This window comes from Zootoca vivipara, chromosome 1 (genome assembly GCF_963506605.1).
Source record: "Zootoca vivipara chromosome 1, rZooViv1.1, whole genome shotgun sequence".
Lineage (NCBI taxonomy): Eukaryota > Metazoa > Chordata > Lepidosauria > Squamata > Lacertidae > Zootoca > Zootoca vivipara.
In genome coordinates this window covers 45,117,899-45,140,128 of record NC_083276.1, presented here as the reverse complement: position 1 = coordinate 45,140,128, position 22,230 = coordinate 45,117,899, and the positions used below count along the sequence as shown (strand labels likewise).

The 22,230-nt window shown below is 44.9% G+C and overlaps 1 protein-coding gene across 1 annotated transcript in view; it reads left to right on the top strand.

The window, feature by feature from the left end:
* Nucleotides 1-12,619, top strand: part of RGS6 (regulator of G protein signaling 6) — a 202,662-nt gene extending 190,043 nt beyond the window's left edge. Inside the window, exon 17 of the mRNA XM_060273710.1 lies at nt 9,805-12,619. Within this exon, the coding sequence (XP_060129693.1) occupies nt 9,805-9,855 (51 nt within the window). The 3' untranslated portion in view covers nt 9,856-12,619. The remainder of the gene's footprint in view (nt 1-9,804) is intronic.
* The last annotated feature ends 9,611 nt before the right edge of the window (nt 12,620-22,230 follow it).

Genomic DNA, 22,230 nt, shown 5'->3' with positions numbered 1-22,230 from the left:
GTGATTTGTGTCATTGCTAGCAATCAACCACCCAAAGCCATTGAAGAAACATCTTGTAAGTCATTGCTCTCCATACAGGAAAAATATTTGGCTGTGAGCTAAATAAAGACAAGGGGGAAATAATTTTCTGATTTGACAGCCATTACAGTTACTGCTGTGTACTTTCGTTTCCAGATTTCCCTTGAAATTAGCAGAGATGATGCAGCTGAACAATAACTGAAAACATTTGTACTCCTTTGGTTCTCTTTGGTGCCCTAGTGCAGGCATGTCAAACCTGCGGCCCTCCAGATGTTTTGGCCTACAACTCCCATGATCCCTAGCTAGCAGGACCAGTGGTTGGGGAAGATGGGAATTGTAGTCCAAAACATCTGGAGGGCCGCAGGTTTGACATGCCTACCCTAGTGGGTTTCTGCCTTCTTCTAAATTGCCTTCATGGTCCTCTCACTCATTTGCCCACACGGCTGCTCAGCCTGTTGGCTGTGGAGATGTACAGTATGTCGCCTTGTTTGCACCTACCCAGGGTGTCCTTAGGCAGCACCACAAAATCGTTGCCAACCTCAAGGGGGTCCTCAAAGCCAATCAGATTAAATGGCAGCTTGGGGCAAATGAAGCTGAGGGCAGTGAAGACAACGAAGAAATACTCCTGAGAAGAGCAATACCAAAACATGGAAAATGCTTTTCAGTACACCTTTGGAAGCATGAATAAGGCAAGCTGTTCCAGCTTAGCCCTAATTGCTTTCTAATTCATAGCTGCCAAGTCTCCCGTTTTCCCTGGGAAATCCCTGTTTTTCCAGCTGTTCCTAGCTGAAAAAATGGATTTTTTTGTTTTCCCCTGGTTTATTCTGGCATGGCGGCCATTTTGGAACTGGGCGGAGCATGCTCACAAGCGACTTTTGATGCTGCTCTGCCCAGTTCCAAAATGGCTGCAGTGTGACTTCTGGCGCGGCAGCCATTTTGGAACTGGGCAAAGCAGCATCAAAAGTCACTTCTGAGCATGCTCCGCCCAGTTCCAAAATGGCGGCAGCGCTACTTCCGGTCTGCTATTTCCGGCCCGGTCCCTTATTTCTCTGACAGCAACTTGGCAGGTATGTTCTAATTGCATATGCCACCATGTGAAACAGGGAGGGGGAAGCGGTGGCCTCCAGATGTTGCTGGCCTACATCTTCCCACCTTCCCTAACCATCAGCCATGCTGGCTGTCCAACAAGGTTTCCATTCTAGGTGTAGCATAATGGATAAGGCTCCCTACTTGCTTTTGCTTCTCCTTTAATTGTTTACATTCCCTCCCTTTATACTTCTACAGAGGGTAGAACTGCATATTATATGTTGTTCCTTTAAAATAAAATAAAAAGTTGCTCTCCCGCACATCCTACCACCTTTTGTGTCATGCAGCCACTGAGGTTGCCATTTGAAGGGGAAAGTGTTAGGATCTCTTACTCTCAAGTAGGACCCTGGTAGAGACACATGCCCGGCTGGCATGTTCTCTCCCTCCTGGTCGATCGTTTGGGAGCTTCAAAAGCTTTCTCCAGCCCGAACATCACAGCGACTGATGCCAACTGACATCAGCACACTTACGGATCCGCAGAGTTTGCGCAGTTGCATAACCGAACTCAGTAGCACAGCATTTTGGTTAATCTATGTTTATTTACATATAAACACACACGGAGCACTGCAACATGGCTCCCTCTCTCTCTAGCATCAGACAGCAAAGAGAGTGAACAAAGGACAATAGTTCAGGAAACACAGTAACAGAAACATCCTGTTTCTGTCACTTCCCACTGTGTGGAGTCAAAACATACTCAGTCATGTGATAGACAACAATCTCATGAATGCAAACATGGGGAATGAATCTCTAAGAAAGAAAAAGTTGGTATGGGAAGAATGTGACTTCTGCTTTCCCGCTGAAAAATCACACATACCCTGAAGTTGTTCCTACCCTCAATGGAGAAAATGTATCTCTGTCTTCCCATTCCAATCTCAGCCTCAATAGATAACAGTGTGCAAAAGAAACGAGTAGAAATGGCCACAACAAACCTGTTCCATGGGATTTGAGCTTGGCTGTCTTTCTCTTAATAAAAGTCCTCTGAACTGTTCTTTAGTGTGGAACGTCAGTGGTTCAGGCAGGTTACCCTTTGGATTCTTGGCTTTTCTTTCTTCAACTAGCTTTTAATGCATCTTCAATTTCCACCACAGCCTTTCTGCACAGCAGCAAAGAAGCAGATTCAGAAATGGGTTCAACAAACCAAACTGTTTTTCATGCACGCACGGGGGGGGGGGGGAGTATTTTTTTTCTAAGCTCGGTACTGTAGTGACTATGACATTAAAAACATAGACGCTGAATCAGAACAAAGACCTGTCTAGTCCAGAATCCCGTTGCCCACAGTGGCCAGCGAAAGCCTACAGGAAGCCCTTGAACAGGATGTGAAGTTTATCCTATTGTCCATCCTGAATCTTCTAGCATTCAGCTTAATTGGATGACCTCGTGTTATAGTATTACCGGGGGGGGGACCCCTATCCACGTTCTCTGTACCATGCATAATTTTATGCACCACTCTCATCTCCCCTCCTTACCTTTTTATTTTTTCTCCAATACTAAGATGGAACAAGTCTTTCCTCTTTCCTCCTTGATAATTGCCCTTTGGTTGACCCGTGATGGCAGCGTAAGCATAAAGGGGTATCTTTATGCTTCTGTATCCTGCCTTGCCAACCCATCCCACTTCACTGGCTTGGGGGCAATGGCAACTGGGGAAATCCTACTGGAGGCTTCTCTGAGAAGCTGTTTCAGCATCCCATGTGCTGAGGACCCCAGGAAATGGTGCCCGAGTCCTTAGTTCAGATGTCAGTCACTCTGCACTGGGTTGCTGCCCAGAGTCTTGTCTCTCCTACACAGAATATGTGAGGTTTGTTGCTTTCTCTCTCTGATCCTGCATGTTGAAGGGACAAATGCCTCCTACAGCCAAAACACATTTTGCAAGGATTAGCTTTTCTTTTCTAATGAGCCACTGCCAGCGTCTCACCGTGGCCTGAAGGGCATTTAAAACTAAATAGCTCTATCTTGTTTAAGAACCATTGCTGGCTCCTAAGAAAGGCTTTGAATGCTTGCTCACTAGGAAATCTTCCCAAACGGCATGAAATAGACTCATGTACACTCGATTGCTTTGAATGCATAGAGGAATGGACTAAATGGTGTCTTTCAGTTTTTCTGTTATTTTATATATGCAGTGTAATGGATCTTCAAATCAGTAGTGGGTGCATATAATCAGGACTGGAGGAAAGTGCTGAAGGCATCTTAGTATTAATATTCTCTTTACTGACCCTGGTGAGTTTGAGCCATCACACGTGACATGCAGTTAACACACAGCAGTTCATTTAATTGGGGTGGTGGAGCGGGAGGTGGGGAAACAGGGAAAACTGCAGTTTCCTGGGGGTGTCACAAAAGATCTGGGCTCAAAGTTCCACAGTGCAGGCTTCTACATTTACCGGCCAACAGGAGGCCTGCACAGTTTCAACATTATGTTTGGCCTTCTTCGCAGGGTCTTTCCTACGGAACTACCTTGCCTAGCAACAATCCCAGGGCTACCTTTGTTTCCAAATCACTAGACTGAATCTTCTTCGCCTCCAAGTCCCCACTGGGGCTTCATCAGGCCCCAAAGAGCTGATCTCAGGCTGCAGTCCTTTTTCTGTCTGTCTTTCTCTGCTTTCCCACCTTCTAGGTCATGGCAGGAGGTGCTGGGAAATGTATCCCCAAACTTGCGAGGGCAATTGGGGGGGGGCTGACATTGCACATGCAATGTCATGTGGATGACTTCAGGACTTTGGGAGGAGCCAGGGGCGGAGTCAAATGCAGCGGCCACATGACTCAATGGCTGGCGGCTCCTCCTTTGACTCCTCTTGGTACCATCGGTAGCTTCAACCCTCCTTCCCCTAGGAGCCAGTGCCCCTGCTCCACAGTCCCACAATTCAGGAGGAAAACTGCATACAAAACTTTGTATCTTAGGAGAAATACACACTAAAACACTGACAAGGAGGACTATGAAAAGATGCATTTGCAAAGTGATTCAGAAAGGTGGTGAACTGAGGATTGGGGAAGTGAGAAACTGAGGAGAAACCCAAACTGATGGGTTCATCCATCCCTTACTGCAACAGACTTAATGTTTCACTGAAGTCTTGCATGCAGAGGTTAGGAGTTGAGGTGTACTTTGATGTTACGACAGTGCTGCTGTGTATCTCTCTGTGCCCTGATCTTTGTAACCCCTCTAGATATGCACAATGTGTGATTTTCATCAGGACACTACAAGAAAGGGGGGAAAGACGTGTAGCTGGCACAATTTTAGTCTGTTGTAGCAGTGGCATCAAAACAGAGTTTACATTGCACAAGTAAGTTGGATGTTCTCCATCATGCCTGCAAGTACCCCTGCAATACTGATATAAAGAGCTGCCCTTAAAGAGGCTGTTTTTCAATGGCAGAGGGGACAGCTGTGTCTGCATGCTTGGTAGGCAGCACTCCAGATAGCAGGGGGGGGCGGCTAATCTGTGGCACTCCAGATGTTGGATGCTCCTATCATCTCTTGGCAGCCATTGATCTTGCTGGCTGGGGGACAGTTTTCATTCAAAATGTGGAGGGCTGCAGGTTAGCCACTCCTGACATAAAGCCATTGCATTTGTCATAGTGACTGTGCATGTACACCATCAGAAAAATTACCTTCTTATTGCAAGAGCAGTTAGATGCAGCTGGAAACGAAAGGATCAGGCAGTCAGATAGTTACTGTGCGTGCAATCTCCGGGCGCCAATAGGGTAAGTGTGACATTCCTGTACTTGGTGGGCTGCTCTCTTAGTGAGTTGACATTTGTACATCCAGATTGTGATTCTTCATCTAGATAAACGTGTAATTTCCATTCAAGACATATGCTTTTGACTTTTTAAGAAAGAGAATCTATATAAGGCTTCATTTTTATGTTGTTACCCATTATTTGTTATATGCATGCTAAATCGATTCTTCTTCTTTTCTCTTTTCATGTGAATTTATCTGTGTAGATTTTATGTTCTCTTGACATTACTTTTCTTTACTGCTGCTTAACCTTACTTGAGCATTTAACTTTGTTTCTTTTCCTAATTTATGTTACCCTTCTTATGTTTATGGTGTGTATCATTTCTCCCCCAGCAAATGCTAATAAAAGGCTATTTATAAAAGGATATGGTCCTTAAGATCTTTAAAAGCATAATGCATTGAAAACACATGGAGATTTTTGGGGGTGTCCTATGAAAAATCCTGGTTCAATAAGAAATGGTTATGCATGCCCTGTGATGTTTAGGATCTGTTGTCAGTGCAGATTCTGAGAGGCCCAATGCATCACATGGCCTGAATTAGGGGATATTGTAGCTGTAGGTATAAGCCCCCAGAAACACAGCCTCTTTATTTCCCTGTATTGTCATTGTAGGAAAAGTTTACAGTCTCTCAAGAGGCTGGGTGCCTTCTGGGTAGCTGAGAGGAATCTAATATTCAGTGTGAGCAGAGTTGATCCATCTTGGGGGGGGGGGAGTTATTAGTATAAGACACAATACTTTTTGCTCTCTGTAGCACTGGTTGAAGTACAGGAGCCATCGTGTGCTATGAATACAAGTTGCTATGTGGCCTCCTGCCTGAGGAGATGTCAAGGGTCACCATGCCCCTTACAGCCATTTCCCAGGATATTTTGAAGAATGACAGTGTTGGAAGAGTTCCTTGTGGATCAGAATTGGTTAAGTAGCAGGAAGCAGAGAGCAGGAATAAATGAACAGTTTTCCCAGTGGAGGGATGTAGAAAGTGGAAACCCCCACAAGGATTGGTCATGAGACCTGTGCTATTTAACTTGAGTCATGAAAATTAATAAATAAAGGACCTCTCCAGACTGAGTCAATGGGTGGTAAAATGGCAAATGCAATTCAGTGAAAACAGGTATAAATCTATGCATGCCGGGGGGGGGGGGAGGGAGAGAATCTTAATTTCACATATGTTCATGGTGACATGATAGGCATTTATAAAATTATGGATGTTCATGGATGTGGAGCTTACCTTCATGGTAGTTTGCTGTCCGACTCGTGCCTGTGTGCATGAGTTTAGGTTCTCTAAGAGTTTGGGCCTATCAGGGGTTCCTTTTAGTGGCTATACCATGCTTCCTTTCAGCAGGACCAAGAAGGGCTGAGTACCGTAATTCATGTTGGCAATTGGAGTTTGATGACACTCTGATTCCCCTCACCAAATATAAGACCCAATGGATAGACACTACCAGTGCGTGAGACTGTGGACGAGTCAGCTGATCACAAGAAATTAAATCTGTTTGGTCATTTTAAGTTTCAGGGGTTTTAATTTAAGTTTTTTTATTCTGTGTGGTGCATATTTGAGAGCCATTTTGAGACCTAGATATATATATATTTTAAAAACAGGATATAATTTTAAAAAACAAATAAAATGAAACTTGGGGCAAGGAGGGAGGCACATAGCTCACAGCTGCTTTCAGAAAGTCAAGTCCCTATTCCAGGATTTCAAAGTCCAGCATCCTGCTGGACACACAAAGACTGAGGCTGCCAATAGTCATGTAACAACTCTTTGAAAGCTTCCTCCATTGCGGCCTGTAGTCATATGGGGAAGCAAATCCCCTACATCTTGCCAACACCGTTGAGCTCAATGTTACCACCCTGCTGCTACAGCTGCTTAGAAATAAGAGGAAGCAGGGAGATGGTCGTGCTGAAGTTAATGTTCCAAAAGGGGCTAAATTAGTCTAGGTATTACAGAAGACACTTCTGCTCTACCTTTGACCTTCAGTTTAACTTTGATGCTGTGCTAAGCACCGTTGAGACAGTTCAGTGTTTGAGAAGTGAACTAATAAATGAGATTGTTCCTCTTCTCATTTCTACCTCTTCTCTGAGTACCCATTTCTATGAATATCTGGAGGTTTCGGGAATAGCATTCCCCTTGTGATTAGAGGCACCACACAACTGTGCTTTTTAAACCCTGTAATCTAGCTCCTGGGAAGGAAGGGCAAGTCAGTTGTGCTCGTCTTGTCCTCAGAGAAAGCCCCCCAAGTTTTCCTACCAGAGGCAGAGTGGCAATTGGCTCCACTTGCCTCAAACATCAAGGCGGATAGTACGGAAGGCCTAAATATTTTGACACATGGGGCAGAAAATTATACAGGTGCCTCTCCCTGGGAGGCAACCATAATAAAATAGCTTATAATTTGCTCCCCTTCTATGAAATGCAAAGCCAGAGACTCTCTAGGGATAGAGTCAGCCCTGGCAGACCTACCTTCACCTTCCTTCAGGCCCCTGAAAAGAACAATGGTACTGGAATCATGGTCAGGAGAGGATGCCCATTCCAGGTGTCTAAAGACAACTTGAGAGCCAGTGTGGTGTAGTGGTTAAGAGCGGTAGACTCGTAATCTGGGGAACCGGGTTCGCGTCTCCGCTCCTCCACATGCAGCTGCTGGGTGACCTTGGGCTAGTCACACTTCTCTGAAGTCTCTCAGCCCCACTCACCTCACAGGGTGTCTGTTGTGGGGGAGGAAGGGAAAGGAGAATGTTAGCCGCTTCGAGACTCCTTAGGGTAGTGATAAAGCCGGATATCAAATCCAAACTCTTCTTTATCAGACAGGACATGCATGGGCAACATCAGGGAGGCCTCTGCCATAGAGTGCTCCTACATGCACACAGATTAGGTGTGTTTGTTTGTTTGTTATAATCCAGACAGATCCATTTAGATTAGGAATAGCCAATGGCTGCCCTCTAGATGCTGTTGGATTGCAATGCCCAAGCACCATGGATGATGGAAGTTATAATCCAACAACCTCTGGAGGGCATCACAGAATCTACTCTTCATTTAGATGGGTAACCAACCAGAGGTGTCTGGATAAAGGAAATTTATAAATAGTGGCAGCGTTGAAATCATGGATGCCTCCCCCCTCTTTTTGATAGTTCCCAAGGAGGTTAAATTGCAATCCTATATCTGTTTACCTGTGAGTGAACTCTATTGAACACATAGAAGACATATTTCTGAGGCGGCACACAACGAATTGTTCTGTTAGAGAGGCAAAAGCCACAAGGGCATAGCTAGGATTTATATTGGGGGGGCAGGACTTTTGTGGGGGGACGGGCAGAACTGAGCTATCTGAGACGTGATTAGTCAGTTATTTTTATTTATTTACTTGATTGGGAGGGGCAGCTCCCCCCCCCCAGCTAGGCGCATGAAAAGCCATTCTCAGCTTCAAATGGGTGCAAGATGTTCAGGAGGAGGGGAAAATTTGTGTGCCCTCCAAACAATAGTACGTTGATCCACACAGATAGCTGTGGGCAGAACTTCCACATTCAGGTTGCAAATAGATCTAGTGATTGCAAGCAAATGAAGAAAAGAAGACTATGAGTTAAACTACAGAAATGAATGATAAAGCATGTGATGGATTTTTCTGATCAGGGTGAACATTACCTACTGTATTCTGAGAAATCTGTTGCATTCTTTTGACACACATTCTGTTATTTTGCATGCACCACTGGCTGCATAAACAAATAAACAAAGCTAAAAAGAAAAAGAAACAGCCATAATTTGCATTACAACCTCAGAATAGTAGCTCTGGGAAGAATGCCTTGAGATAACCCTGGAATTTTATCATGTGGATGCCCAGGTAAGGTATTCATTGTGGAATTACATGATCATGCAGCTTTAAAGTTACATCTATCACGTAATTCCAAATGTCAACTGTTCATCAGTTTGGAACATGTGGGGTACTTGCAATTGCTGTTACGATTGGTATGAAAGTGCATGGTTTAGTTTCCAGTTGGGGCTTGGCCAGTATCTATGTATGCCGGATTGGGATGCAAATGTAATATAAATTGGGCACAGGCACACTAGAAGCTTATTGAATCAAGGAATTCAGAGAAAATAGGAAATTCAACATCAGTAGGTTGGGAAGAGTATCTCTTCTCAACCAAGGGAAGGACTAACAGTTGCCAATAAAGGTTAAATATAAACATCTTTTTGCTTGTTGTTTAAGCAGCCACCAATTAGACCAATATGGTGCTGCTCAGCAAAATAGCCTTGGATTTTTGTGAAACATTATACACTTGCCATTTCAAATGATGCAAAAACACAACTCGCACACATACAGGCACAACCAGATTGCCCTGAGCATCTGGGCAAAGCTGAGAACAGTTCTAATGTATTTGTAAGTGTACAACTCTTTGCCGCACGAGTACAACAAAGCCAGGATTAAACAGGAGGCTTATTTTGCAGCCAAGTAGGACCCTTTGGCAGGGAAAGGATGTGGTGGGATTAACTATACTTACCTAGCCTGCTCTACCAGCTGCTCAGCGACCAGCTCTCCAACTGTCCTTGCAACCATTTGAAGTGTGCTGAATCAGCAAGTATGGCACCTGGGATTTTTTTCACCTGAAAGAGCCACAGCATAAGAAAGGTGTCCTCCCCACCCCCATACAGCCAATCTGGTACCCTCCTGATGGTTTGATCTACAGCTTCTATCAGGCCAAGCCAGCATGGCCATCTGGCTGGAACCGATGGGAGATGTCATCCCAAACATGATGTCACCATGGCCTTGCTAGGTGGGGCTGATGGGAGTTGTGGTCCAAAACATCTGGTGGGCACTAGGTTGGTGAAGTAGGCTGCTGAACTATCGCTGCCTTTCCTTCTCCTGCCTTTCCTGTCTGGTCACCGTGCCGACCTCCCAATCACTGAGCAATCTGGCCTGTTTTACCAAGTAACTGAGATATATTCACATCCTTGGCTTTCTTCCCTCCCTCTCCCTTTGTTTCTTCCTCCAGGGGAAGTCGCTGGCAGGCAAGCGCCTCACAGGCTTGATGCAATCCTCTTGACAGCATCGTCTCAGCAAGCGGTCGCTGGCATCTCCGAAGGACAGCTGCACTCACTCAACCTCCTCCACGGCGGAAATATCATTTGGGGGCAAATGGGTCACTGTGTGTGTGCGCGCGCGTGTCTGTGTGTTTGTGTACGGCTGGGAGTGCAAACAATATGGGGAGAGAAAGAGACGGAAGGGAGCACTGGGAAGGAGAAGGAAACCACGAGGGAGAGTCTGGCCCACCCGGAGGTTCCTCTTTTCATAGTTTACATCAACACTTTTCTTACTTGTACAGCTTTGTAATGGCACTGAGTTCTATCAAGAGAATTCTCTGTTTCTCGTTTGATTTCAGAGGAGCACAACTTGCTGTATGCAGGATGCCAACTCAGGCAGAGATTGGAGGGGGACTATGGGTGTCATTTAATGTAGGGGCCCTAAGAGAAATCTTGATAAAGATTTGGTTGAGATCCATATTCGTAATGTAGGCGCTTTCTCACACTCATATCTCCTCCTCCTCCTCCTCCTGCTGCTGCTGCATGTGTACAGGCAAAAATATCCATCTTCTGCATATCTTGATAGCCCTTTATTCTTCTTTGCCATGGATAATGGCTATTGCTGACTTGACAGTAACTTCTCAGATTTGGAATCCTTTCCGAAACCTGAAGAGGTGTTTTTTTTCTCCACCTGAGAGAATAGTACACAGTACAGGTGTTGCCATCCTTGAGTGGAAATGCAGATTAAAGTAGGCAAAGGGGAATCGGAGCAAGAGGAAAGGGTGGTCCAAAATACCTTTCCTCCCTAGCCACAGAAAGAGCTCTTGCTGATCCTGCCACATGTCCCCTTTCATAGAACCGTTCAGGTACAGTAAAATAATAATCGAAATTTCCCTAAGGATGGGAGGAAGAAATCAGTTTTACCACAATGAGATAGAAGATATATTATCACCCACTTTTTAAATAATGGTTCTAAAAGTGCTTTTTAGCTTCTTCACTCACTGTCAGCAATATCCGTCCAAAAATACATTTTGGGTTCCTCAGCTGCATAGAAAGGGGCAAAGCTACTGATTGCCAGCTCAGGATTTGGTCCATAAAGCCAGACTCTAAGCTTCCTGTGAGGGGTCTGATTTCAGTAGAGTTGCTTTGCATTTTGCACAAGTGAAAATGTTGGCCCTGCTTCTTGGGCGATATGATCAAAATGTTATGCCAGGCCTGCACAGCTTGTGTAGCCCAAGCTTATAGGGTGGCCTGCCAAGTGTTTGGCAGCCTGTCTGTTGTTGCTTTGCAGTTCCAGGAAGGCAGCAAACATGGATGGTTTTCTGAACCCCTCACTATCTGTTGCACACGGCCAGTGGGCTGCATTCAAGTTTGTTGTATCACAAGTTGTGCTGGCCTGCTTTATGCACACATGCTGTAAAAAAACACACCATCTTTGAAGAGGTGATATTGGATTGGGAAAGAAGTCTTGTCTTTGTTGTGTGGTTGCACTTTCGGCATACTTCTTCCCATTTTGTCTGTCTCACGATTTAGTCAAACAGAGTAAACCAAGCTGATGGGAGAATTTGAGACATCTCCCTGCACTTGTAGGAAGAGAGAGAGCCTGTGGTCATTTGTGCTAAAGCAAATCCTAGTAGGGCTATTTATTCATTCCTGGACAACTAAGTCGCAAACAAGTCTCTTTTGTAGAGAAAGGGGGAAATCAGTCCAAAACACTTTGGCTTGGAGGTGAATGGCTTTTTGCTCAGTGTAATGGCATTTGAACATCTCTCACAATGTGGCAATAAGTGAGGATGGCTTGAAACTGTGTGATAACTCAGCTAGGTATCGAAATAATATGGCTGATTTCTCAGAATTGTTCTCAGTGCTCTGAGAAATGGGAGCACAGGGGAACTAGCTTAAAAAAAGTAGTAAAAGGAGACAAAGTGCTACTTTAAGTGTGAACTAAAACAAGTTCAATCTGATTTGGACCTACTTAGCATCATAATGATTATCTAAGGCAATCTTCTCCAATACTGGGTCCCTGTCTGTTGTTGGACTCCAACTCCCATCATCCCCAAGCAGTATGGCAAATGCTGAGACATCTGGTCCAAGGATGAGGAAGGATAGTCTAAGTAGTGTTGATATTTTTGTGTAATACATATTTCATAATACATATGTTCATAAAAATCTTTCCACTTTAAATGCACATGAAGCTATTTTATTGGCAGTAGGTGGATATAAAGTATCATGAATTCTTAGCGTGGTGGGGAAAACATTCCCGTCCACCTTCTAGTACAAAAAGGCAATATGGGTAATTTTCTGTCAGACATTGTGCTACTGGTTCTTAGATGGACAAGTTATCATTATGTATGTTGATCCAGCACAGCACATTGCAGAATAACAGTGCCCCAAGGAGCTTACAATCTAAATTTATTGACAAGTGGGACAATAAAGGGTAGAGAGGAAGATGGAGTTGGGAGGAAACAAAGGAAGAACCACTTAGAACAAGAGGAGTCAACCTTTTTGGACCAGGAAAACATTTCAAATCCTGAGAGAATGTTGTGGGTGCCAGTCACAAAATGGCTGTTGTTAGGGCATTGCATAACTCAAAATGGCTGCCATGGGAGTGGCAAGATGCACTTGCTGCCACTTACCCCCCACACCACCCCCAGGGCAACCTCATGCTAGTCCTGATTGTAGAGCTCATACAACATGGATTTTTTTCACACTCCCATTTCTCCTCCTCTCTTTACCAAAGTACATCTCTCTCTCCCTTCCGCATAGACCAGACATAGGCAACCTTGGCTCTCCAGATGTTTTGGAACTACAGCTCCCATGATCCCTGATCACTGGCCCTGTTAGCTAGGGATCATGGGAGTTGTAGTTCCAAAACATCTAGAGAGCCAAGGTTGCCTATGCCTGGCATAGACAATACCATTCAAACTCCCCACCCTCTCTCTTTCTCTGCGCAAGTGTAGGTTCGGCGCAAGGTAGGAGAGCATTCCTAGCACAATAAATAAAGTTCAGTGTGATCTGATCCTGATTTCACTACACTGGTTACTGAAATGTCTGACTGCCTTCTGTGTAGAGAGATATATGTCTAGTAATGGGGGTTTTTTTTCCTAGCGAAAGGCAAAGCATGAGACACATTTGCTATTTGAAAAATCTGAACCATTTATTTTGACCACCCCACGTCCTCTCTTAATCTGTCTTCCCCGCTCCTCAACCACAGTGATATTTAAACACAAGTCCTTCCTCAGCTTAGATCTTTCCCCATTTCCCACTCTTTCTCATGCATATTCATGCTATATTATTACTTCAAAACATTCCACTGGATATCACAGCTGGGCTCTTATGTGCCTGGTGAGTGCCAGAAACTTCACCATTCCCACAGTAAATTAGCAAATCCTGCCCCCACATTCCCATCCATGCTCTACGCAAAGCTGTTTTCAGAGACATGCCTTATCATCTTATTTTGTCTATCAAAGCTTCTGTATCCTTTGTGCAACCCATGAAACAGTGGCTGTGAAATGCAGAGGAACATGTGCTTCCATGTCGCACCAGGTGCAGAAAATGGCCACTAGATGTGCCCTCGCACAAAATATTAGGTGATTTGGGTTCTGCTAAGGCATAACATCTGCAGGAGCTCAACAAAAGCTAAATGCACTTTGGTAAGATTAATTTGGTAAATTCCAGCTATGGCAAAAATCACATTGGCAGATGGTCCTACATCATTGTAGCGACAAGTAATTCAACTAGAGAACAACAAAAAGCTTCCAATATATCCCTTAATTGTCAGGTATCATGAAATACTGTGATCTATAAAGTGGTGTCAAGTCATAAGGGGGCCCTATATGATGGTGTAATTCATCTCCGTTTGATTGAGAGTCTTAACTGAAGACACTTAACTAGGTTTACTCCATCCAGTAGAAGAAGGAAGGACAGAACTCCATTCATGAAAGTATCAAATAATAGTTATCAGTGGCCAAAAGGTGAACCTTTCATGTCTGCCCATGTTGGAGGCTTATAGGCTCATCTGCTCGCCTTGTGTGCCCATGAGTAATGCATCCCATTATGTGTTTCATGGAATAAGCCACTATTCTGGAAAGCTGTATGTGATGCTCATCCCTGAAAGCTTCATCATCTTGCCATGAGATCACATTGAGCATCACACAATGCTCTGTTTTCTTGTCATCTTGTCATTTGGGATGTTGCAAGGGCAGGTGCTAAACTGAGTTTATGTCAGATTGAGTTTGAACCAATTCATGCATGCAAGGCATGAAGGAAGAAACGTTTTGTTTCTAAGGTTCAGCTGAACATGGCTCAGTTTCCATTTCCATATCAAAACTCTCCTTTTTAAGATGGCGGGCCATTGCTTAAAAGTAGACAACCTGACCAGGGACTTCACAGTTACTCTCAAAAGGCTGGGCAGCTTCTTTCAGTATGTACCTTTAAGGGCGTACAGGGAAGTAGACGATTGGAGTTATAGGGCAGTTTTCACCAACCTGGCACCCTCCAGAGGTTTTCACCTACAGTTTCAATCAGACATGACAAGCATGTCTATGGTGTCTGGGGCTGACGGGAGTTGTAGCCGAAATTTCTGAAGGCACCATTTTGGTAAAAGTTGCTGTAGAGCTTCCTTAGACTCATCCTTTTATGGCTCGATGGCCTCTTGGTTTTTTCCAGAGAGATGCCCCTCCCCCCCAAAAAAAACTGGAAGAAAACAATGCTAATATTAGTTGTAAATTACCAGTCATGGTATTTATAAACTAGCTAGAAAATGGGGTTAGGCGCAGGATGCTTCCTGCAATGAATCCTGTTGAGGCCTCATAACTCATGCACCATATTTCTGCCCTCATGCAGGAGAGAAATTATGTACGAACAGGTAGGTCCCCTTCCTCTTCATCACCAGAATCACACCTGGGATCCACTGCAATATAAATCAACTGATTGAACCAGTGGCCGGTTGCCCCGCAATGAGGATACAGCACCTGTTCCCTGATAAACTACTGTATTCTCAGCAGGAAGGAATTTTAATGATCAATCTCTACCTGGCTGTTTTTGGCGCCACAAGATGTTGGAGGCTAACAAGCCAGAGTGGATAATGGTTTTGTGCCCTCCTCTGTGACTTTCCCTGAGCATCTCCGTGGTCCTAGTCAGATGAGAGAGTGCTACTCTAGATGGGCCTGTTGGTCTGGTCTAGCCTTTCCTGTTGATTGGAGAATGAAAGAGGCAGTCTAAAATGGTATCACTTACTAGACTTTGTGTTTTCATTATTTATTTATGTATTGATTAAATTTGTATACTGCCCTTCATCTGTAGATCTCGGGACGGTTCACAGCATAAAAACACAATATACATAATTAAAGCAAAAACAAAGCAATATCTCCCCCTCCCCCTAGTGCATGCTTAAATCGAACCTTTGGAGAGTCTTCTTCAAGGATGCAGAGCAAGAAAATAATAATAATTTAGGACTTCTAGGACTGGACCAATTCAGGCTGCAGGTGGTCGATTGTACATCTGAATGTTTCCCTGCATCAAAAGTATTTCTGCCTGCGGTAAGCTAATACACCGGGGAGACCATTCTAGCCTAATCCTCTCCTTGGCATGCTAGTTTGCTATTTGGGGGAGCATTCAGCCATGCACTCCTCCCACCTGTGATCTGAAATGGTCCAGCCCTACAGCACAGGCAGTATTGTTGTTCACGTCGTTGCTCAAGGGCTTTTTGCCCCACTTGCTTTTCTTTTGTGATTTTCTGCGCAGGGTTGTCTAGCTCTTCCCCATAGTTTTGCGGGAAGCGCGAAAGCTACCTAGCAGCGACCTTGGAGCTGACAGCCTCCCCATCCAGCAGTGCAGAGGAAAGTGGTGCCAGTGAACAATTGGGGCTGTCAGCATCGGGCACAGAAATTTGCAGACAAAATTTACCCTCTGGCTACTTCAGGCAGGAGAGCCTCAGGCCAGCTGGAATGCACCAAAGCACAGCTGCGCCTCCCACCCCAAGCAACTGGGCGGCGTGCCTGCTGCTTTTGGACTGCAGAGAGGAGTGAATGTGTGCAGTGATAGCACATCCTGAACAGCAGAGCATCTGTGCTCTCCACCTACCTTCTGGAGGTAATTCAGCTCTTATCAACATGATTTGGGCATTCTGTTGATGTTAGACAAAAGCATATAATATTACAAAAGGCGGGGGGTGGGGTGGAGTAAAATATCTAATACAAGGGCTTTTATGTAATTGTGGAGTTCTCCAAACAGCTAAAATGGTGGATACTCACATTTACCCCTTTGGCCTTTTGCAATCCTGGGCAGGATCTCATTATCCTTGCCTCACTCTTTGATTCCAAGCACATCCCTCAAAACTCCTGCTGGTTATTCTGATGGCAGCAAAAAGACTAATCTATTTCCATTTCAGTCGCCCAGAAAGTAGCAAATTAGTGCAACCATGAAATCCTTTGGATAACTCCAAACACGTCCAGCAATCTGGATCAGTGATGCTGCAGGTGTCAAAAGATTTTGGAAAGTCCACTTTCCATACACCTTTTACAGAGACACAGTTACCCAAGCTCAGCAATCGTGCTCTGCTTGACCCCCTTCTTAAAGCATCCACCCCCTCTGCTAGGTAGCCTTGCCTCGTGGCACCTATTCTGAAAGAGGTGAAGCCTTTGGGTAGCTCAGCTCCACCTTTTGTGATGTAGCTGTGTCACTCATGCCACATCTACATGGATCTTATTTAGGGGAAAACAGGATGTGCCATTCAGTATACCAGGTAAAAGGGCTGCTGGAGACAGTGGTCTCCAGCAGTACGTATGTGCACACACACACAGAGAGAGACAGACAGACAGACAGACAGACAGACAGACAGACAGACAGACCTAGGCCACTTGGGGATTATACAGGATGCATAGCTGACTTAGGGCACTGAAGCATCCTGAGATGTATGATGTTTGTGCTTTATCAGGGGCATTTCTGTGTCTATGGCTCTACCTATGATGCTTAACCAGGAATGTGGTCCATGGGAACATGCCCCAGTACTAATTCACTCACTTCACTTTCCGCTCCTGTGTTGCAAAACTGCTCCACGCACAGCTGCCTCAGCCACGGCTGTGTCTGTGGTGAGTTTCTTTCCACTCACTGTGGTTCTTGGGGCAAAGCCCTTGTAATAAAACCCAACCATTATTGTATGCATATGGGGCTTTGGGGCAGCAATCCAGAGCCCCAGAATGAGAAGGAGAGTCCCCAAATACAGCAGGGTGGGTTTATCACACACTGAAGAAATGTGTGTTATCTATAGAATACCCTCCATATGAACAGTAGGTCCAGAGTCTAAAATGACCACTGGTTCTGAGAGCCAATGAGTAGCATGGCTTGGCTGACAGTTTTGTTTCCTGTGCCATCCAAGATTGCCTATGACACTTGTCCCAAGGCAACCATCCTATTCCCTAATGTTTCAGCTTCCAGAAACTTCCTCTCCTCATTCCTCCATAGAAAAAGAGTGTTGGCCTCCCATGGGCTTGTTAAATCGCCAGCAGGAAGGCAGGACACCCTGATTCTGGAGCTAAGCTTTTCTTAAAGGGCAGCTTGCTCTGTTGGTGAAATGCTCTCAGAGTTTGGCAGTTCCCCTCTCATGTTGAACATAAATCCGCAGGCCTGTAACTTAAACTCACATTTCTCTGCTCCTATCCTAAACAACGTTCCTCCTGAATAATTATTCCCTTTCTGCTTTCTGACATCCTTTAAAACATTTATAAACAGGGAGCCTGCTGTCCCTCTTAGGATCCTCTTTCTGTGGACTGAATATAAGCAGTTTCTTTACTAGCCCCTCCCCCCGCAACACACACCTTGCTCTGAATAGGGATGCTCTTTATTCTTAGAAGAGGCATTTCCTATTCTTTCTGAGGTCAGGAAGGGTGCCTTTTTGGAGATGGCATCTGTAGTTTTAATCAGTACTATACTAAAACCTTTTGTTTTAAAAAAATAAAGTAAATCTACTGCCCAATTAATCAGAGACACTTTTTTTAGTTGATTCAACACATTTGGATCAATGTTTTTTTTTCTTTAACCAAGTCATCTGATTAATGAATCAGTTAACTCTTGCACTCTGCTTTGGAAATGGAGCAGGGTAACTTGTCTAGGTAAGAAACCTAGACAGCATCTTAAAAAGCAGAGACATCACCTTGCTGACAAAGGTCCGTATAGTTAAAGCTATGGTTTTCCCAGTAGTGATGTATGGAAGTGAGAGCTGGACCATAAAGTAGGCTGATCGCCGAAGAATTGATGCTTTTGAATTATGGTGCTGGAGGTGACTCTTGAGAGTCCCATGGACTGCAAGAAGATCAAACCTATCCATTCTGAAGGAAATCAGCCCCGAGTGCTCACTGGAAGGACAGATCGTGAAGCTGAGGCTCCAATACTTTGGCCACCTCATGAGAAGAGAAGACTCCCTGGAAAAGACCCTGATGTTGGGAAAGATGGAGGGCAGTAGGAGAAGGGGACGGCAGAGGATGAGATGGTTGGACAGTGTTCTCGAAGCTATCAACATGAGTTTCACCAAACTGTGGGAGGCAGTGGAAGACAGGAGTGCCTGGCCATGGGGTCACAAAGAGTCGGCCACAACTAAACAACTCAACAACAACAACAACAACAACAACAACAACAACAACATGTCTTGTCTGGTTCTCTTCATGCTTCCAGCCCCATCACTAATTTCTGCTGCTGGAAGTATTCCTCATAGCCATGGCAACCCCCTGCAAACACTCCTCTCATCATCTTACATGGTGGAAAAGCACCATAGAAAGCGAAGGGACATCTCAAACCAAATATGCAAAGCTGCCTTTGTTATTGATGAGGCCACATTGCATGATTTTTCTTTTCTGTGTAGGAAATTCCACAGTCAGAATCTGTAACTGATTAGCTGCAGCTCTGAGAGAGCGAAGAAGAACTTAGGTGGAAGGGGGAGTGAAACTTAAAGATTCCCTTGCTCTGAGCCCCGTTGTGTGTGCCTTGCTTTCATTGAAGAACGATAGCAACCTTTTCCCTACTACTTCCCAGCCACTGTTAAACGGATACCCTACATCGGGGGGAGCCAACATGGTGCCCCCTCAGGTGTTGATGGACTCCCAACTCCCACAATCCTTGGGTCTTAATGGAAGTTGAAGTCCACCAACATCTGGAGAGCACAGCATTGGCTACCCCTGCCCTCTGAAGACCCATGTGCCTTACTCAACTTGTTGCAATGAAAATGTCCATGGAGGACACAGAGCTTCTTTTTCACAGTTTTCCAAGGCTGAACTCCATCAGCTGAGCAATCTGCATGGCTAGGGAAGGCTCGATCTAGGCATGTAGTGAAGTGGTCATGCAATTGCTTGGTCATTGCCCCCACCTCCCCACTGCTTCAGTGTTCACAATGGCAACCCCAGCCTTAAGCCTCAACTCTCAACCCCATTTCTGCTTGCTTTCATGTGAGTCGTGCAAATGAATTCTGGGCTGCACTTGTGAATACACAAATACTTCTCTTGCTGCTGATGACTTAGGGAAGCTTAGAGCAAAGTTGGGCATGTGTCTTACCGGTAAATATCTCTGGTTCTTATCAGTGTTACAGTCATTTTGCCTGCTCACTCACCACCCAAAATCACATGGAATTAAGTTAATGGATGGACTCAACTTGACAACACATAGAGGAATGCATTAACTTTAGAGCCCATACCCCAGTCTCACCAAGCATCTAATTGCTAGGCCTTTTGTTTGCTCTTGCTGTGTCAAACTGGATGATTGATTTGGCCAGACAAGAAGATAACAGGAAGAAGTCTCGATAGCCAATCTGGATCCCTTCCTTTGAGCCAGATGAATCTACACCTAGCTATTAAGCATTTAACTCCTTTCTCTGACACGGAGCCTTCTTGGTGTCAGCTGCATCCTGTTTCTCCCATCATTATAGCTGCCAAGTTATCCCTTTTTTAAAGGGATTTTCCCTTATGCCGAATAGGCTTCCTCGCAAGAAAAGGGAAAACTTGGCAGCTATGCCCATCATCAGTCTCAAAGGCTATCTATTAGGATTCACAAATGGTAAACGGGGTTCTATACAAAACCAGAGAAATACATTCCCGCCCTCCTCAACTAGGACCAAAGAATTTGCGGCTAAAATAGGAGGTGCAGATGAGTTGCCTTAATCCAAAATTGCAACGTATACTTTTTCTTTTATATCTAATGATAGACAAGGAATGTCTTGATAGTTCTGTATTCCACTGCTCACCCTCTGAGGTTACTCTTGAAATTTCCTCTTCAGTCATGGATCATTCTTCCTGCTGCAGCACCCTTGATGCCCATAGCTCAGTTTCTTCTGATATCACAGTAGGCTGGCTTGTGTTGTTCTTGCAAACCCCAGCTCTAGGGTTACAAGCCTAGTTGTGGCAGAAAAGGGCTGGGTGGAGCTCTGAGAGGCCACATCTATCAAACCAGCTGGTCCGCTATTGCAAATGGCATGTTGCAGCCTTGGGATAAGGCAGCTGATTGATTATGGGGAGCAAGTAACCCTGCAAGTGTGAATTATGAGTTCCTTAAGCAGCTTCTGATAAATAAAACAGTGCGAGCATTGTATTTACACCATGGGTATTTGCATGACACCTGCTGTTTGGCAATTCTTGAGGCTTATGTCTATAGATTGACCCAGCCCTTCTTCATGCAGTTTCTCATAGCGTTCCAGCCACTACACTACACTTAGGGGACAAGCTGTTTGAGGCGGAAAATATTACAAACAAAGAAAACTGCCTTATACTGAGTTGGACCATTGCGCCATCTCCCCCAGCACCCTCTACGTCTACACTGACTAGTAGCAGCTATCTAGAGTTTCAGGTGGGGGGTGATCCCAGCCCTACCTGGAGATGTGAGGATTGAACCTGGGGGCTTCTCTTCTTTCCACCAGTGTAGGGGGGAAACAGGGGGAAGGCATAGGTCAGTGGCAGTGCATCTGCTTTGAGTGCAGAAGGCCCAAAGTTCAATACCTGGTGTCTTCAGGTAGGGCTGGGAGAAAACTCTGAAATCCCAGAGAGCTGCTGTTGGTTAGTGCACACAATACTGAACTACGTGGAACAATGGTCTGATTCGATTGAAGGCAGCTTCCTAAGTGTGGGTGTAGAATGTGTGCCCTGCAGGTTCAGAATGCCTGAATATCAAGATATCCCATATTTTAGGTGATAGAAATTTGTATGCAAGGAAGCCAAGTTAGTAATGTGAGCCGTTACCTTTCATTTTTCTGGTGTTCTACTGCTAAGACACTCCAGAGTGTGCCTATTCTCTAGTTTTTCCCCATACAGGATTGTCGAGGGCACACTTTTGCATTGTCAGGGGTGGACTCCAACTGGGGAGCCACCTCTTAAAGCCTTCCCCACTCCCTTAAGAGCCAAGCAAGCTCTGTCAATGCACGCCTTTTGGCTCCCAGTCAAAGGAGGCAGGGTAATAGCACTCCTGGTGGCTCTGCAGGCAGCTCATGTGACGAGGCTCCCACCTCTCCCTCTCCTCAAGGAAAGTGTTTCCAGAAATGCAGCTGTGTTACTATATTAAGGTGTCCCCACCTGCTTTTGTTTCTAGGCCATCCCAAGCCAAGCTGCAAGGCAAAAGCAGAACATAATTGGAGGGGGTGTGTGTTTCGTCCAGCAGCACCATATAAAGAAAGACATTTGAGCTTTCCCTTTGCATGGTTTCTGACATGATGGATTTCCCCTTCCGGGAAGACAGTTTAGGATTAAATAGAGCTGCCAAAGGCTGCATTAGAAAAATTCCCTTTCCCATCACTTCCATGGCATCCTGGAGGATAAATAAGGCCAATGGCTGGCTGCACTGCTCTTGCAGACCCTCAGAAGGGCCAGCGTCTTTTGTTTTGCTGCACTCTTATTCCAAGCAATTGAAATCACAGTGGTGGCATGCCTCTTTTCTTTGAATCCCCTGTCCTTTGTTTTCAAGCATTTGCTTTACTAAAAAGAACCTCCTGTTTTAAGTCAGATTTAACTACTCTACCCACCTTGTGCTACCAATTCGCATGTTCCTAAATTTATTTAGGAACTACTGTAGTCTAGTAATGCTTGAGCATAATGCTTGTGGAAGAAATCTGTTCTACAGCAGCAAGAAGCACAGCTGGTTAGCCGAAGCCTGCCCTTCCACAGAAACATCCTGCCAAAAATGTGCCAAGTGTTTAGAAGGCCAAAAAGATACACAGCATGGGAAGTGCAGAATCAGTTTGCTACCTAGCGAAGTTTTAACATCAAAATTGTATGATCATTTGTGAGTGACTTTATATCCCATTAGTTCCCCAAATTTATAGACGGGTAGTTAGAGCAGCCATGATGCATTTGGTGGCTGGGGCTAAGCTAGCTCTGTTGTGCTGCTTATCAGCTGCGTCAGCCGAGTAACAAATGGCTGCAAAATGC